This window comes from Fringilla coelebs (genome assembly GCF_963513975.1).
Source record: "Fringilla coelebs genome assembly, chromosome: 6".
In the NCBI taxonomy this organism is placed as follows: domain Eukaryota; kingdom Metazoa; phylum Chordata; class Aves; order Passeriformes; family Fringillidae; genus Fringilla; species Fringilla coelebs.
In genome coordinates, this window is record NC_140034.1 from 8,998,052 (window position 1) to 9,015,663 (window position 17,612).

The 17,612-nt window shown below is 47.2% G+C and overlaps 1 protein-coding gene across 1 annotated transcript; it reads right to left on the reverse strand.

Annotated features, from left to right (window-relative positions):
* Nucleotides 1-293: 293 nt before the first annotated feature.
* LOC311155076 (inverted formin-2-like) lies at nucleotides 294-16,534 on the reverse strand (the record flags this gene model as incomplete). The annotated part of the gene is made up of 16 exons (XM_084207981.1): nucleotides 294-1,274; nucleotides 4,364-4,423; nucleotides 5,902-6,609; nucleotides 7,602-7,760; nucleotides 8,580-8,682; nucleotides 9,387-9,551; nucleotides 10,107-10,245; nucleotides 10,853-10,923; nucleotides 11,809-11,916; nucleotides 12,030-12,100; nucleotides 13,371-13,471; nucleotides 13,982-14,067; nucleotides 14,153-14,255; nucleotides 14,884-14,945; nucleotides 15,031-15,176; nucleotides 16,237-16,534. The coding sequence occupies 15 exons, from the start codon at nucleotides 16,532-16,534 to the stop codon at nucleotides 4,365-4,367; spliced, it is 2,379 nt and encodes a 792-aa protein (XP_084064107.1). The 3' UTR covers nucleotides 294-1,274; nucleotide 4,364.
* Between the last annotated feature and the right edge of the window lie 1,078 nt (nucleotides 16,535-17,612).

Here is a 17,612-nt window from a genome sequence, read left to right on the forward strand (position 1 = left end):
CAACTCATCTCTGCTTCTGTTGACCAGTTCTCAATGTGCTCATGGTGATGCCTTGGTTAAAACAAACCAGTGATTTAATTCTTGGCTTCACTTCTAAGTTTTCTGTATTACAAGGACGTTACAAGTCCTATTAAGCAGAGCAAAATAAGCTTTAGCCTGTACATTAGTTTAGCCACAGTGAGTTACCATACAAAAGAACAGTTCTGCAATGTACCCAGCTCTTCCACTGGATTTATGTTTCAGCACGTATCACACCACAGATTCAACAAACATAGATCATTTTAAATGGACAGCTATGTACAAAATTATTATACAGTGTTATTACAAAACTTGAGAAATAAAGCTCTGAATTTTGAAAACACAGTACTGCACAGTCCCAGTTTTAAAGCCAAAGTAACATGATTCCACACGTTCTGCAGCTTGGACACAGACTCTCGAGTACAAGCAGCTGACAGGATATGAAAATATGTCCAGTAGAACACTCTGGAAAACCTCTTCCTTTTGCTTTAGTAAGAGAAACCAGGGCCCTGGTTCTCCAAAGGTTGATGGATGCATCAGCATGTGTGACAAGACATATTAAGACTACTGATGCACTTCAACTTAATTGCACATAAGTATCATGTAGGAGCCAGACACTGTTTATATGGCCATATGCTTAGTAAAATACATACTTTTTCTTTTACTTGCTTTTTTCACCTGCAACAAATTTCCCTTGCTTTAAGTGATTGAGAGTAAAAATACATTTGTCTAATCTGGGTCTTGGACCTGGTCCAATATAAGTCATCAGTAGGCAATGAGAAGAGGGACTTAACACACCTCCACTTGTGATGGTACAGCCACTGCTTAATTTATATCCCTAATTTAGTTGAGGCACTGCTGTTTTTAACACTTCTTCAAGGGCTAAACACTGCAGTCTGTTCTTGGGCCACACTCAGCTGTCATTTCAAGAGGAGTTTGGCCTAAGAGCAGGTTGAAAGACTTGGCTTCCAGGACAGTGGATGACAGGTCTGACCCTCTCACCACGACAGAACCATCCCCTGCCCCCACAGGTGCCCGGTGCAAGGCACAGGCTGAGGGGTCCAAAGTCTCTGGGGAGGCTCTTTAGGTCCTGGGGAGGGGAGTGAAAGGCTGCATGAGGAGAGGCTGTGGGTCTTCACAGGGCAGAAGTTGTCCATGGTGGCATTTCACTGATGCAGAACCTGGAGTCTCAGAAGCTGGCAGCACTCCAGGGACACATGAGAGGTTCTCTCATACCTTCTGCCTTGCCATGACACCTGCAGGAAGAAGGGGAAATGCAAATTATTTGCAACTATGAACAAAAGTGGTGTTTTTGCAGGCATGTGTACCTAATGGCTGAGGTGCTACCAGGGAAATCAGTTTCATCTGTTCCTCAGATAACCTAAAAACAGATAGTTTGATGTACTTAATAAAAACCTCATGTTTCCAGAACCAGTCTTGATACTCCAGAGTTTGGGCAACTTTGCTTTTAAGTTTAGTTCAATAACATATATCCTTCTAGGTATTAGACTGCTGAACTAACTAAATCAAGAGGATTTAGCAGGACTGTCAGAAGGATGGGGCAGCACACTGCAGCCTGTCTCACTCCATAACTGAATCAAACACCAGACATGAAGGCAAAGGGCTAGCAGGAAGATGAGCATTGGATTGATGACATTCTCACAGTCTACTTAAAAACTGCCCACAGACAATACTGGATCTGCAGAAGGGGAGGTGAAGCATCTGTCCCTCAAGAATTAAAGGGAAACCTGGACTCTCAATCCCTTCTGTGTCCTTGCAGGGGAAGGTTGATGAGCCACTGTGCCATGTGCACATCATAGCTGCCCTTCTGCTTTTTCCCTCCCTCCTCACCAGGCTGTGGTCTCTGAGATGCTCTGTACTCCTGGTTTGGTTTTCCTTTTATTTTCTAGGGAATAAATCAAGTAGATTTGTGAGCAGGGAAATTACTAAAGCCCAGTTGCTCACAGACTTGTGCTTTCAAGGCTTTTCTCTCCCCTAACCATTCCAAGTGACACAAGTGACATACAGGGGGGAGGAAAAGGGGAGCTGCACAAACAAACATGAACATTTGTCTGTAGGAATTCTCTAGGGTTTAAGGCAGGCACACTCAAAGAGCAGCTCCCTTGAATTCAGGTGTTTGTACACCTCTCTTTTACTGTCACCTTTATAAAATGATTCTTTAAGCTTTGTCTGGACTTGGCTGGAAATGAGTTGAGATGTTACCAGGGTGCACACAGTGTGACCACCAGTGCCTTGATCCCAGAGGAAAAACAGATAAACCATTTCCTTCAAGAACATGAAGAAAATGTGGAATACCACTCTTTAGATGTAAAAGCCGACATTTAAAGACATTATTACAGAAATTGCTGCATAGCAAGATATGGTCAAGGTGAGGCAAGAACTCAGTAGCTGATTACAGTCTTTTACTGCTCTGAAATATTATCACAGAGTCTCAGGCTGTTCCTGCCCTCTGCTGCTCTCAGGGAAGCTCTAAAAACTCAGAAGGGTTTGAGTCTTGATCCCTGCAGCTGGATCTGCACAAGAAGGAAGAAGGTTTCTGTGGCTTCACTGAGACCTATTAACTCCCACATCAGCAAATCCACCAGAGAAAGAAATATCCTGCACCAAAAGAGAACTAGTGGGGACCTGAACAGACCATGTGTGCTTGGGACAAAACATAAAACAAAATTCAGGTGGAAGATCCTAGGAAAAAATATTGATTGGTAACACTCCAGGCTTGCTGAATCTGTCTTATCAAGAAGTTCTCTCTTATCTGTCTCATCAAGACAGGAGCTGCATTTGGGAGAGGAAGCTCTCTGGCAGGAGACTAAGACAAGCAAATGGGTTTTTGCTTCTGTTGCCCTTGCTGTGTGACACACAGAAGAAGAAGAGGAAAAAGAGAAGTGCAGGTTTCAAGGTGCAGCTCCTTGCTGCCCTCCTGGCATCAAAGCCCAGGTAGGCTCTGCTGGTGCAATGCCAGGCACTGCATTCCAAGGGTGCAGTGAAACTCCTGCCTGACTTCATAAAGTCCCTGTATGCCCATGCATTTGTCTGTGCTGCATTTCCATGTCTTCCTAGGACAAAGCAAAACTGTTTCATATATTTTTTCAAATATGACTTTTTTTTAAGCCTGTATGCTTAAAAAAAAATTGAGTTAAGCTTAACTCATGGTTCCAGCTGCCCTTCCAATGCAGCATGTCCACTGGTCCTGGTGTACTTCTCACCTATGCTCCATTGCTAACATTTTCTGTTCCTGCAGGAAATCTTCCTTAGGATTTTTAAACCAACAGAGCTACTTCCTCTTCATGTACTCCTATGGTACTGCAAGAAAAGGGCCAAAATGGGGACAGGAGCACTGAGGACTGTAACTACCCAATGCATATCCCATTTTCTCTTGCTAGCAGGGATGCTCCAGGTGCAGGAACAAAAGCAGTCCTGTGGGGAAATCCTGCACAGATTCCTCCTGTCTCTGTGCAGGAGCAGGGCTCCCAGCTGGGCTCCCAGCCCCAGGGAACTGGGGATGCTGGACAATAAATACATTCCTTTCAGGAAACAAGACAAAGAGATTTGATGATATTGATTTAGTTCATAAGAGATGCTCACCAGCATGGAAAGGACAATGCGTAACTATGCAATTTCAGTACAGTGGGGGCTTCAGTTGTTTATTTTTCTTGCTTTTCTTTCCACTTGCTTTAAAAACAGCAGAAGTTTTGCAAATGGAAGTCTCATCCTAGAACTCCTTTTGAGGGGCAACTGTATGTTGCCAGCATCAGTGAAGGATGCAGGGAACTTGTGGGCAACTCTGGAGTTGAATTTAGCTTTGAGTGGGAGCTGGTCCCTTGCCCCAGCTAGTATTTGCCCCTGGGTCCAGTGTTTTATTCCCTTTTCCAGATACCCATATTTAAACAGTGCTATAGAAAGTAGTTACCCACAAGCAAACCAAATGTTCTTTGCTGGAGGTAGGTACTGAAATTGCATTTTTACAGTTTTTGAGAAAATAATGTGATCAAAGCAAGGACTTTGTTCATCACATGAAGTCTGATTGTTTGGTTAGAATAATGGCTTTTAATTATCTGCAGGGAGAAGCAGTTTGGTTGCTGCTGACACAGAGGACAAACATGTGGGCTGTGACCCTGTGACGAGTGGAGATCAGCACTGACTCCACTCAACACAAGATCAACACCCTGGAGGGTAAAAATCAGAGTAACAAATTTATTTCACATGTGTTTGTGATTAGACACAAAGACAAAAAGCTTAGGTGATATGCTGAATACTGATTAGGTCTGTGAAGTCCCAGTGCTGTGGTTAGTTCACAAAAAAAAAAATTCTTTGTGAGTTTACATACCTCATTGTGCCACACAATCTTTTTTTGTTTTATTATCTCCAGAATCAGTCTCAACCTCTGCTTTTGAACAAAAGAGAGACACTAAATATATCTGATCATGGCAAGGCTAAAGTAACAACAGGGAACTTTTTATGATGAAAATACTGTCTAGTAGCAGAGAGGCTCCTAAGAACATAGAACCTTTGAATGGTTTGGGTTGGAAGGGACCTCAAAGATCATCTAGTTCCAACCCTCTTGATGCCATCCCTGGATGCCCAGGGAACCCTGTGGCTTTTGCAGGCTGGGGTCAGTTCTTAAGCTAGAAGTCCTAATTTCAGGTGTCAGGAAAGCATTGCCAGGGCTGGGAGCATGGGATGCTCCCATTGCTGCAGCTTCTGCTCCTCAGATGAAGCAAGTTCAGGAACCAACATTACAGGAAATCCCTTCTCATTTGTGGCTTGTTTTTAACCAGGGGAAAGTGGCATGTTCAGAAATGTAAATTACTACAACCCCGGGGCAGAAGATGTTGCATTAAAAGGGTAAGTCCCTTTGCAGCAGCTGCTCAACCTATGCTGTCTTTCCCAGCAATGGGTATTCAAACCCTCCTTTTTTTTCTCCTCCATCCTCCTTGAAAGGAAAAACATCAAGCATTGGTAAGAAGGGACTTTCCCATTTGCCTGCCCATTTGTTTGACCTCAGTATCTTGCAGGAAACAGGCTTTGGAAAGTACACTGTAAGTTCTAAAGGCTGACAGACCCATCTGTCTTCCCTACCAGGCATCTCCAATTTGGGATTAAGGTATCCACCCAAGGGTGGTAGGATCTAAAGGACACTCTTCCCAGTTTTGGGACTGGCTGAGGACTTTTGGTAAGAAGAGGGGGGCCTGTGTGGCTCCAGAAGCTGAGCTCCCTCCCAGCCCCAGCAGGGCAGCCCAGCTGGAGGATGGATCCTAGGTGGAAGCATCAGCAAGATGCTCTTTGTCAGTGCCTGACCTTTCCCCCTCCCTGTGCAGTGATGGTTTGGGGCCTGATGTTCAGAAGCCACCTAAAGCACCCCTGGGGCAGGTTGTCAGGCAGAGTGCTGCTGCAATGAGGGGAAAAACCAAACAAGCCCAAGGCAGCACTGATGTTGCTGCTTTTATGTGTTTACAAGTAGTTCAGAGGGGTGATTGCTGATTAAGTACTGAGTATTAACTGCTCTTAATCACTGCTCTGGAGCCTAATGGAGCTCTTGTTTGCACATAACCGTGCCTTGTAGCTGTCTTTAGCACACTTGACAGATGTACTTATTGCCATCTTTAGTGCATGTGTAATGGGCTTTTGAATTATTGATTCATCATTACTCCTTTATAAACTACTTATAAATGTCACCAGAATGAACTATGCTTGTGTTTTTCTTTTTAAAGCTCTTTCAGGTTTGAAAAATATAATAGCTGCACGAAACAGTGTGACTCTAGGGGCAGGGGGCATTGGGCCTTGAAGTGGAAAGAAGCAGATGTATATTAGGAAGGTTCCCACGTTTAAGTCAGTCCCTGAGAGCTATTTTATAAAATAGGCTACCTGAGTAGCTTTTGCTGTGCCTCTTCTTCTTCTTCCTTTTCCCTGATGGCCTCTGCTTTTCCCTGTCACTGTGAGTTGGCTCTGGAGGAAGTGTTGCTGAGCAGGAGGAGTCGGTGGCCGGCTCCTCTGAGAAGGACTTGTCTTGAGATGTGTCCAACAGCGAGTCTGCCCCAGGATCTTCATTTTCCTTGGTCATTTCCTTTGACTCTGCCTGCTGAGCCTCATTGCAGGGGGCAGGCTGAGCCCTCTCTGAGCCATCAGTCGGGCACTCCTGGTCCTGGGCTCCTGACACGGCCCCGTTGGTGCAGCTGGGCTGGTCTCTCAGAGCAGGGGCTGAGCTCACAAAGCTTATCCTGGTGCCCATGTCAGCCACAGAGAAGGCAAGGGAGCCGCTCTTTGGGCCGGGCTGGAGGCTTCCCACGCTGTTTGCCTGCTCCATCCCAGGGCCCAGCGTGGTCTGACTGGCTCCATCAGCTTCCACCACGCTCTCTGAGGGGCTTTTGGTCTGGGACCCCAGGGGCAGACTTCCTCCAGCACTGTTTGTAGATAAGAGCTGGCCTGAAGCTGAAGCATTTGTAACACCTCCACCTGTCTCCATTGGGGCAGTGGTTGAGGGAGGAGGGCTTTCTGAGGGATGATCAGCCTTGTTTTGCTCCGTCTTGCCATCAGTCTGCTTCCCTGCTGCTTGTGGATCCTTCGTGCTCTGTCCTTTAAACAGAAAACACACAATCAGCCAAGATGCACCTACCCTGCAGGGGTTACAGGTCAGCAGCTGCCTGTGCAGGGAGCACTGACCCAAAAGCAGCTCCAGTGCAGCTCTCCAATGCAGAGGCAGCACCAGTTTATCCTCCCTGGACCTCCCCTCCTTATATCCATGTGGCCACCCTGGCTGGACTCTGGGCTGCAGCTCAGCAAAGCCCCTGATTTGTTTTCAGCAGGTGTTAATGTGTCTCTGCTACAAAAGGGCTGATTTCCATGGAAGCTCCAGGTCCTGCAAGGAAGCCTGAAAGTCTACAGCAGAAGAGAGAACCTGCCAGTGAGGTCCTGGGCCAGGCTGGACTGTTGGCTTGGCTGTGTGAGGACTTCAAGGCTGCCCATTAACCAGCCTTAACCTGCCCTTGCACAGCAGGTCTAGGAGAGCCATGGACAGACCAATGTCCTTGGATTTGCCTAACTGCACTGACACTGAGGTCAAGAGAGCAAAGAAAAGCTAAACCCATGAGCTGTCTCCTCACAAGCACCTGAAGGATTTGGGTACTTCTGCAAACCAGGTTTCTTCTATTTTTTAAAGGGTTTCTTCAGTCTCCCAAGTGTAGACTAAGATGGGATGCAGCAGTCTCCAAGACAGAAACACACTGTGCTACTGAGACTTGAGAGCATGCAGGGCACCTGTGTGGGGATAACAGCAGCGCCCCATCAGCATGGTGCCATGGCTGACACGTGGGTCGAGCACCTCTGAGGATTTATCAACACAGATGCAGGGCCATGCTGCTCCAAATTCCTGCTAATTTTGGGACAGACCTGGCTAGCAACAGCTCAAGGCTCTCTGCACCTCTTCTCCTTGGCACTGGCTGCAAAGCCTTCTTCAATAAAATGCCCCAAATGCAAACACGAAGGCTTCTGGCAGGTGCATGCTTGGCTCAGGCTCATGGGCAGAAGGGAATGAAGGGCTGCAGGTACAGTCAGGTCTGTGTCCTTACCAGACTGGCTTTCCTCCAGGCCTTCTGCAGACAAGGCTTTAGGAACTGCCTCTGACTCGTGCCTGTTCTTTGTCTTCCTCAGCGTGAAGCCTTTCCTGATGTCGGCGAGCAGGGCGTCGATGACACACACCTCCTCCTGCTTCATCAGCCCCTTCTTGACTGGGGGAGAGAGGGATGGAGTTACACCTGCCCCTGAGACAGGCCAGGAGCCTGCAGTGATGCCCCTGCTGGAGGTGGCTCCTGCTGCCCCAGCACAAGCAGGGCAGGAGCAAGGCACCTACAGCAGACCTGGGAGCAGCTCTGTGATCCCACAGCAGTGCTCCATGATCCCACAGCAGCCCGTCCTGGTGAAGACAAGGGATTTGCTCCCAAGTCTTGGTGCTACAGCCTGGCACCAGTGGCATCAGCTCTGCTTGGTCATGTGCCTGTCTGTCCCATGGCCATGAAATATTCCCTGTTTGTTATCAATCAATCAACCCTTTTTTTTTTTTGAGGAAAAATAACTTTGATTTTTTTCTTTCCTCTCTGCTTCTTCCAATTGCATTTTTTAGTCTTTCATTTTATTCAGAAGAAGGCATATTTAAGCAACATGCAACATTTTTGGGACAACTGTGGTGAAGAGAGACTATTCAAGTATATACGAGGACCTTGGATGGTGGATAAGTCAAATGTTTCTTTTTAGATTTGGGATTCAAAAGTTATGTTTAGAAACTGGAAAAGTTAACTGAAATATTTAATTTGTGGTGATTTTCTTTCTTCTTTGCTGTTCAGTCAGCAAACCTAAAATTAACTTCTCTGCCCAGCTGCAACTGTGGAAAGTCAATTCTTAGCTAGGGCTGCAAGACACCTAAAAGCCTTTAGTCAGCCAGCACCTAGAAACCTAAAAAATAAATTACCACTGCTGGTCCATTAAAGCAGGGCCACCAAAGAGCTCCTATGGCTCCATTTCTATTTTTTGAAGCCATTTCAGATACTCACTGACTTTTCCATTTTCTCCCTTCTGTCTCTTCCCCTCTTCTTCTTCTAGCTGTTTTTTCCTCTTCTCTGCTTTGGCAGCTTGCTCCTTTCTGTCCTTGTTTTCCTGCAGGGAGGTAACAGTGGCATGAGAAGATTGGGTAAATGTCTGCTAAAGAAAATGATGAAGAGAAAGGAGATCCAAAGATGAAGGAAGAGAAATTCTGGCTTTGTCCTGTGCAATAAATAAAATGGGCATTGGGAATAAGGGCAGTCTTACCAAAATGTGAGAGGGGACTGCTGACTTGGCCAGGACTCTGCCACATCCCAGTTGGAGGTGGCAGGGGTGCTATGCCTCACACAGCTACCTGCAGGGTGCTCACCTGCCTGACCTCGAGCTGAGGTGAAAGTGGGAGATACTGGAGCCACAGTTTTTACCAAACAGGTCGTTTTTTTTACTACATATCCCCCTTCTGAGCCCGTGTGCTCAGGATGGAGCAAAGGGTTAAGTTTTGTAAGCCCTTTTCTCTACAACTTGCACACTTGGCCCAAAAGCATCTCTGTGACTGACTCTGCAGCTGAAGTTGCAACAAAATCACAAATCCCTGGTGTTTGGGCCAGGCCCAGCAGCACCAGAACCTCCATCCATGAGGATGCAGTGGAGGAGGGATCAGACACCACTTCACTGGGAGACCTCATGCCAAGTGCCAAGAGGAGGAGGCTGTAACCAGATTCCTCCCTGGACTGGGGTGCTCATCCCATCCCTGTCCATTGGAGGGGAGGCAGCTTCCAGCACTTGGGATGCTCAGCATCCTGTGCGCAGATTCCAACCTTCAGGGCTCGGATGAAGAGATCTCTGAAGGTCTTCATGATGCTAAATATGTCCTCTAAGGACAACTTGCTTGGATCTTCACAGAGATAATTTGCAAGTTCTTCTCTCTTCTTTTCAATGGTTTCAAATTCTTCTTCCAGCTTTCTGGAGGCATCAATGCTGTCCTGAAAGACATTAAATGCACACTGTAAAACACCATCCAGAGGACAACGAGTGAAGTGCACTCACAGAGGAAGGATTAGAGCTTAGAGCAGGACTCTGGGGCCAGGCTTTTAACTGCAGCTTTTGGAAAGCAGGTGGGAAGAAATTAAGATTTGCAGATGATCTTTACTCTTGGCAATTGTGCTGTGCCAATTTATGGGGCAGTCTGGCCAGAGCAAGGCATGGAAAGCTCCATGCAAAGCTTAATCCCAAGCAAAGGAATCACTCTGGTGATCCACACAGAAGGTGACCATCTTCTCTTAAAGTGAGGAGTCACAGAAGCATGGACAGAGCAGCTGGGGCACACACCCTAAGAAATGGCCTCACCAAAGGTATCTAGGTTTGGGGTGCAGCTGGCCACTGCATGTTTGGGCTGTGCAGCATTGCATCTTATTTCCAAATCTGAGAGCATGTCTTGTGGCAATATTTCCTCCCCTCTCATGAGGCTCCTCAGCTGCAGGTGTACCATGCACCTCCTCTCTGTAACGGGGGAGATCCAAGGCAGCTCCATTACTGACCTGGATGGGTTTCTCATACTGTTGTTTCACATCCTCGTTTGATGACAAGACTTTCCGCTGAAGCTCCAGCAACTTCTTTAAGTTGGTACCGGACTCCGTGCGTATAATATCAAGATTAATTCTGAAATCACACAGAACCCTGCCATTAGCTGACACTCCAGCATCTTGAGCTGACCAGGGAGTGGACAAGTCTGAACTGGGGGTTTGGTCACCCCTCTGCTTCCCACCACTCCACTGAACTGTGCTCTGAACTCTCTATGCATCCAAGCTCAGGGAAAACAGCTTCCCCCACAGTACTCATGGAAAGGCTGCCAGGCCTACCTACAGTTCTGTGTATTGGGTAGATGAGTGCCAAAAAAGCCCACCCTTCAAAAGGCTGCTCCCCACCCACCATGCTCAGCATTAGCTCACTTCCCCTGCCTGGAGGCACTTCAGAAATGTCTGGGTAGCTGACCTTCACCAGCTCCTGCCACCACAAAGGCAGTGCACATTTCAGAAGGGTCTGGGAGGCAGTTTTAACTGACTGCTCTGCAAATTTCAGTCCTAAGTGTTGCCAGCTGTAGTAGAATTATTATATATTAAAGGGCTTTCAACATTCATCAACAGAATCTTTCAGTTAAAACTATGTAAGATGCCATCTTGTTAATCTCTATACCAGCTGTGTGTGTCCTAATTTCTGGTACATTGTTGATGTGCATGGGGTTTATTTTTGTTTTTAATTCAAAGGAAGTGACACACAATTTTACCCTGCTGCTTTTGAAACATATTCAAGATCCTTTGGCAGTTCCAGTAGGTCCTTGTGGCTGTTTTCTACTTCCTGAAGAGGAAGAGAGAAAGAAGTGTTATTTGGTGTGTGGCAGGAGCTGAGGGGAAGCTGGGGGAAAGGCACATGGACAGAAGTGTCCAGGAAGGATGACTGTGCTGTGTTCTGCTACTGCCCCCCTGTCTGCAGTTTGCACATTCAGAGAGGAAAGGCGTTTCCCCTGGCTATAAAAACACAGAGGAGTACTGAACCCTCAGAAATACTCGTGGTTCAAAGCAAAGCAGAGCTCTTGTTGAGCACAGAGGGAGGCAGGACTGTGGTTTGATGCAATCTGACACTTCCCACAGCCCCAGAAGGGTACTAAAAGGCCTTGAGTCTTGCATTCTTTACTTTCACAGCTGTCCTTGCTGAAGCCACTGCCAGCTAAAGCAGGGCTTGAACATTTGTAACTGAAACCAAGGGACATTGATGAATGAAGGTGGCAGAGCAGAGCATGGAGAAAAAAGATAAAAACAGCATTGCAGGGAATAGGAGAGCCATAGGGGCTTGGAGAGAAGCATGAAAAGCCTGAGCACAGTCTGGAGGAAAAGGGAAAGTCCATGGAAAGGCAGAAAGGCTGAATGGGTACACATGAGCCAGGACAGCTTTGTGCTCTGTGGTTTGCAGATTGCACAAATATGAAAGGAAGTTGCAGACACTGTGGGAAAAGATGCTGGAGGGAAGCAGATCAAGTCTTAAACTAAGGAGTAGTGCCCACAAGCAGCCTCCACCAGAGTCACCAAAGTGATTCAAATTCTCCTGACTTGTGACGCTCTGGGGCTTGCCAGGGAGGATGTGAGTATGAGCATGTGGCATTAGCCAACAGTGGAGTAGAAGAAATGTTTCATCTGTGATAAAGCCCTCCCTCTTTCCCCACTGTGCAGGACTTGGCAGTGGTACCTCCAGAATATGGTGGAGCAGTGTAATGCGGGTTTGGTTGGCTTTGGTTTCTGTTAGTTTGAGTAAAGTGCTGATTTTAAACCCATCGGCATCGCCTGTGTGACTTCCCTACAAGAGAGAAAAAAAGCAGATGTAACTCCTGTGTCCACCCAAATTACAGCCCTAAAGGAGATCATTCACAGACTGTAAAGGGAGGAGGAGAAGGCAAAAAAAGTCCTTACGTAGTTCAGGAAGTTTCCAACTTTGAGAATCAGTTGACAAAAGACTGGCAGGCGATGACTGGTCAGAAGATCTGAAAAACATAAGGGATTTTTCAGCAAAAGCCTCTGTTACACCAGAACATTTTCTAAACTGCATTGAAATTGGGATTCTGAATTACACTAATCAAATTTGGTATTTTGGCTTTGCAGCCCAATGCCCAACCAGCAGAGAAACTGATTCCATGCAGATTCAGTTCCATGGGTTGTCAAAATCTTTGTTGACTTATGTTTCTTTCTTTACATCTGATCTCTCATTTCCTAATGGTGAATAACCTGCAGTTGGACCCTCCTCACTAACAGCAATCAGGGTCCTGACTTCCTTGCAAGTTTCCCAGGGTGGGCAAGGGTAACTGGGCTGCAAATTTAATCTTGCCAACTTTTAGCTGTGCTGTGAAGCCAGTTCTGACTGCACTATGATCACCTGCCACCGGACATGCTCACCCTGTTCCTGGTCTCTCATGGTAGAGGTGATTATTGACCAGGCATGAAGAGTGCAGTAAGTCCTTGCTCTTATGACAGGGTGCTGCAGTGCTTTGCTTTCTGAAGCACTCAGCTTTGAGGCAAGAACAGCTCCAAAAGAACAACTGGGCTGCTGGGAAGTCACTTAGGGGGAAGCTTCAATTTATCCCAGCAAACAGCTGGAGAAACCCCCAGCAGGAGCTGGGGGAACTGGCTCTGTAGGACAGGTGACACTTGACAGTGCCAAGAAGAGCATATTGCTCTCAGAGGAGTGGGACCAAAGGTTTCTGCCACATGAAGCCAAAATCTATTGCATAAAGTTCCTGTGTACTCAGCATATTGGAGCATCAGCAATTTATAACCCAAAATAACAACCTTTTTCTTCTGGTTCCATTTCTAGGCAGGGAAATACTAAAGCAGAGCTGCTTTTGGGGGAAGTTTCCTGGCAGTAGAGAAAATTGCTGTATGAAGTTCTTAATTTGGGAAATAATGCTGGATGGATGAATTAGCTGCATCAGGGCCAGCTCTGCTGTCTAAATTCAGCTCCTTTGAAAGGGCTGATGAAGTTCCAGCACATCACCATTCAAACTGTTTCAGGGGAATACATCTGCTGCAGAAAAAAAGGGATGAGGATGACAGAAAATAATCTTTGGTCCTGTTATGGGCTTTGACCATCAGTGGAGATACCTAAAGTTGCATCCCACTTGCAGCAAACCAGGGAATGGACCACACAGGAGCTCTTTGGGGTTTGGGCAGTAATACTGCAGAGCTCCAGGAAGTTTTGTGGGGGTTAAAATTTCCTGTCTTAAATCAGAGCCAGAAATAAGCTCAGGTTGTCTATACCTTCACAGGCTCTCCGGATGGCTTCAGCTTTGGGCTGAATCATGTCGAGCACGACGGCGGTCTCCTCACAGATCAGCATACACTCAATGCGCAGCTGGTAGCTGAGGGTGGAGATGGATCCTCAGCAGAAAGGCACTGGGATCTCAGCCAGCACAGCAGCCCCTTTCCCACATCCCCAGCAAGCCCATGCCACCCCCAACATGCCAACCACATCCCCACCAAACCACTGGTGTGGCTGTGGAGGGAAGCGAGGGGCTGCTGCTGGCCCTGAGGACCAGCAGGGATGGGGGTTCTGCTGGTGCACTGGGATCAGCAAAGGGAAGAGTTTCCCCTTCTTGGCACTGCATTTGGCACTGCCTTCCACTAAGTTATGGAGCCTCCTTGGGCAGATCTGACCCTGAGTCTGGGCCAGCTTCAGCTGGTTCAGAGGGAGAGGATGTGCTGGATCAGGAAGAGCCCTTCACCTAAGGGTGACAGGGAAAGGGAGAGCTCCAGGGTGGAAGGGGAAATCCACCAGTTATGTCCATCAGTATTGGTCTGTGAGGCTCCCATAAAGAAACATAAACTTCCCAGAAACAGATTGGGCTGAAGTTTATGACTAACAACCTTACCTGGGAATCTGAAGGAGGAGAAGATAGAACTGATCTGCATTTGCTAGCTTTGATTTCTCTTCTTTGAAGGCCTTCAGGTTTTCTATCTAATAACAGAAATAAAGAATCAAGACTGCAGGGCTGCTCTATGTGCTCAGCTCTGTGAACCAAGGGTAGTGTTCTCCTCCTGACCTCATGCTTTTCAGGCAGCAGCTTCAGCAACTGCTTCAGAACCTCAACATCAAACTTGGTCCGGTCCCCATTCTGGATCATGGCAGTCACCTCTTCATTGGAGCTGCAGGGAGGAGGAGCAGAGCCAGCCATGAACCAAAGACCACTTTCCAACTATCAGACACTACCAAGAGATTTATCTGTGCAAGCACTCTGTGCTTTCCCTAGTAAAGAATCACAATAATCCAAAAGGAAAGGCATCTCCCCACAATTAACTCAGAATCAGGACCCAGATCCCTGCTATCACCCAAATCTTGTTTCTGGCCCTGATCAAATGACTCAAGGCCAGAGATGAATCCTGCAACTGAGATCCTTTCTCTGAGCATTTTTTTTTAATCTTAAAAGAAAATGGAACTCTTCATTTGTCCATTGGCCCTGATTTGATGAGGGATTTGACCTCCAGGTGTGTCTCACAGTCTAGGTTGCCCTAGGAGTCTGTGCCAACTTTATCTGTAAAATGGAGATGTAACTCCTTTGCCAACATATGGGGAAATTGTATGTAAAAACATAATTAAACCCCTAAACTCAGTATTTTAAAAACAGTGTAGGACAAAATGGGGAATGTTTTAGATGATTCAGTAGCATGGACCAGCAAAGCACATTGGCTAAAAGAGATTTCGTGAAGACCTTCCAGACACTGCAAAACCTGCTCAAAGTTTTGTCAACTGTCACGAAAACTGCCCATATCTTACCATTTAAACTGCTTCAAAAATATGTTCAAATTGAGACTTTTCTTGGAGTCCAAAAATGTGATCTTCATTAAAGAAAAAGAAGATATCTCATATTAGATGAGCTGTCTGCAGGGATCTTTACTCGAAAAAACGAGGGGGTCTCCTCACCTCCTTTGGCTCTGCCTTCACTGGTGCTGCTGTCTTCTCCTTGGGGGTTGGCTGTGGGAAGCAGAACAGCTGCTCAATGCTGCTGTAGTTGGGCTCTATCATCTCCTCACTGCTGCTGCTCACAGAAGCCCACATTGAGTGGCTCTCTGAAAGAAAGAAAAAGTGTTCAGACTGGCTGCAGGGACAGCTGAAAGCTCCTGGTACCTGGGACAAGGTGGGCTGCTAGCAAGGGACACTCTTCAGGACATGAATGAAATAAGAAGAGACATATTAGTCTCTTAATATGACATATTTATCCATATATGACACATTTATCCATATATAAAACTGTGTTCTCCTCCATGCTGGGCAAACTGGATCAGCATGACAAGGACCTCAGAATTCTGTTTTTAGTTCCCTGGTTGATATTATTTTGGCTTCCTTGCATCCTAACAGAGGGACTGGACACAACTTGGACATTTTCTGACTGTGTCCTTCTCAATTTTTCATTTTATACTCAAGTCTCCTTGTATAAAGCTGGCTACAAGACTGCTTGAATTAATTTTTACTGCAATTTCTTATATTAAAAAAAAAATCATCACCCTGTAGAAGCCTCTACTGCAATAATCCCAACATTTTACTGCTCTTGTGATTGAAGACATGCCTTATTTAGATTTCACCTCTGCCTACTATCTTGCAGTGGATGCCTTGCTTCTCTAGGACAAAGCTGACACAGCTTGTCCAAGCTTCTTCTCACATTTCATGCTCCACTTTGAATCCACTAGTAGAGGGAAATGTAACCCAAAAATCAAGAGATATGTGATGTGATCCTCGCATGCACTCTTACTCATGACTTTAATACACCCAGACAGAAGCACAGATGAGCTGGGTAATAAAAGTCTGGGGAACTCAGATCAGAGCCTGATCTAAGGCACATCATAGTGTTTAGGAAAATATTCCCATCCCTTTCTCTTCTTGTAAGTTCAAAGTATGGTAGTTATAAACAAGCCATTCCAAAGTACTAATTCAGTAGGAGGTTACTATTGAATTAGTAGTTTCATGTTACTTTTATATCAGCTCTAGGTCAAAAGTAAAGGAAATCAGGGAAGTTCTGGAACAGAGTCATAATCCGACAAACTTTTAGAGAGTATTTCTTCCACTGGGAAGCAAAAGCAGCAGTGTAAAGCACCCCTAAAGCAGCAGTGACTTTATACCAGAAGCACCCACCTCTCACCACATTGGAGGGCAGCTTCTGCCAGTTCAGCTTCTTCATTCTCAGCGTTGGTGTCTTCACTGTCTTGCGGGGAGGCCTGCCCAAGCCCAGGGGGCAGCTGAACTGGGAGGCCACCACTGCTTCTATGTAATCTCCTGTCATGCCAGGAAGGAGGGGTGGAGGGGGAGGGATGCCACCCATGCCAGGTAATGGAGGTGGAGGAGGTGGGATACCACCCGTGCCAGGCAATGGTGGAGGAGGTGGGATACCACCCATGCCAGGCAATGGTGGAGGAGGTGGGATACCACCCATGCCAGGCAATGGTGGAGGAGGTGGGATACCACCCATGCCAGGCAATGGTGGAGGAGGTGGGATACCACACGTGCCAGGTAATGGAGGTGGAGGGGGAGGGATGCCACCCATGCCAGGCAATGGTGGAGGAGGTGGAGGAATGCCCCCCATGCCAGGCAATGGAGGTGGAGGAGGTGGGATACCACCCATGCCAGGCAATGGTGGAGGAGGTGGAGGAGGAGGAGGGGGAATAGCCCCCATGCCAGGCAAGGATGAAGGAGGAGGGGGAATACCCCCCATGCCAGGCAGTGGGGGTGGAGGGGGAGGGATGCCAGGGAGTGGAGGGGCTGGAGGTGTATTTGTCATGGGGGATGTGGGGGGCATGGCTGCTGTGCCAGGGGGTAGAGGTGGCGGGGCTGGAGGTGCCGGGTTAGGAGCAGCGTTGGAGGGAGGGTTGGATTTCTCTGGCAGAGCACAGCAGGCTGTGAACTGGCAGGATGAGATCTTCTTTTCGTTGTCCAGTGGCCCTGAGGATGTTGCTGGTGCCCTGGTGGGGTTTGCTGATCCCACTGGACACCGAGCTGCCCGTGCACATGGCTCTGGCTCAGCCTGGACAGCTCCAGCTGCGCTCCCAGACAGGCGGTTTTCAGCTCGCCTCTGCTTGTTTGGATGTTTTTTGATAGAGAGCAGCCTCTCAATGACTTCTTCAACTGTGTTCCCTTGGACTAGAGAAATGGGTCAGGGTCAGGGAAGGGAACAGGGCCCACAGTTCATGCTATTCAACCCTCACCAAGCAGTAAATCTGGAGCCATGGAGAGTCCATTTCCTGGTGTCACTTTACACAACTACACTTTTGGCTTCTAGGCAATTTCCTTCCCACGTGCCCAGCCCACAAACACTCCATACCACACCTGCCAGCAAGACAGGCCAGCACCAGTGGCAGGATGCCAGCGAGGACAGATTCCCACTGACTCCCATGAGCCAAAACTCAGGGATTGACCATTAAAACAAGACTGGGAATCCCAAGCCCACTGCTAAATGTGGCCACCCACACGGATAAAGCTTATACAAAAGGTATAGCTTTGTCTCACAGCTGTTC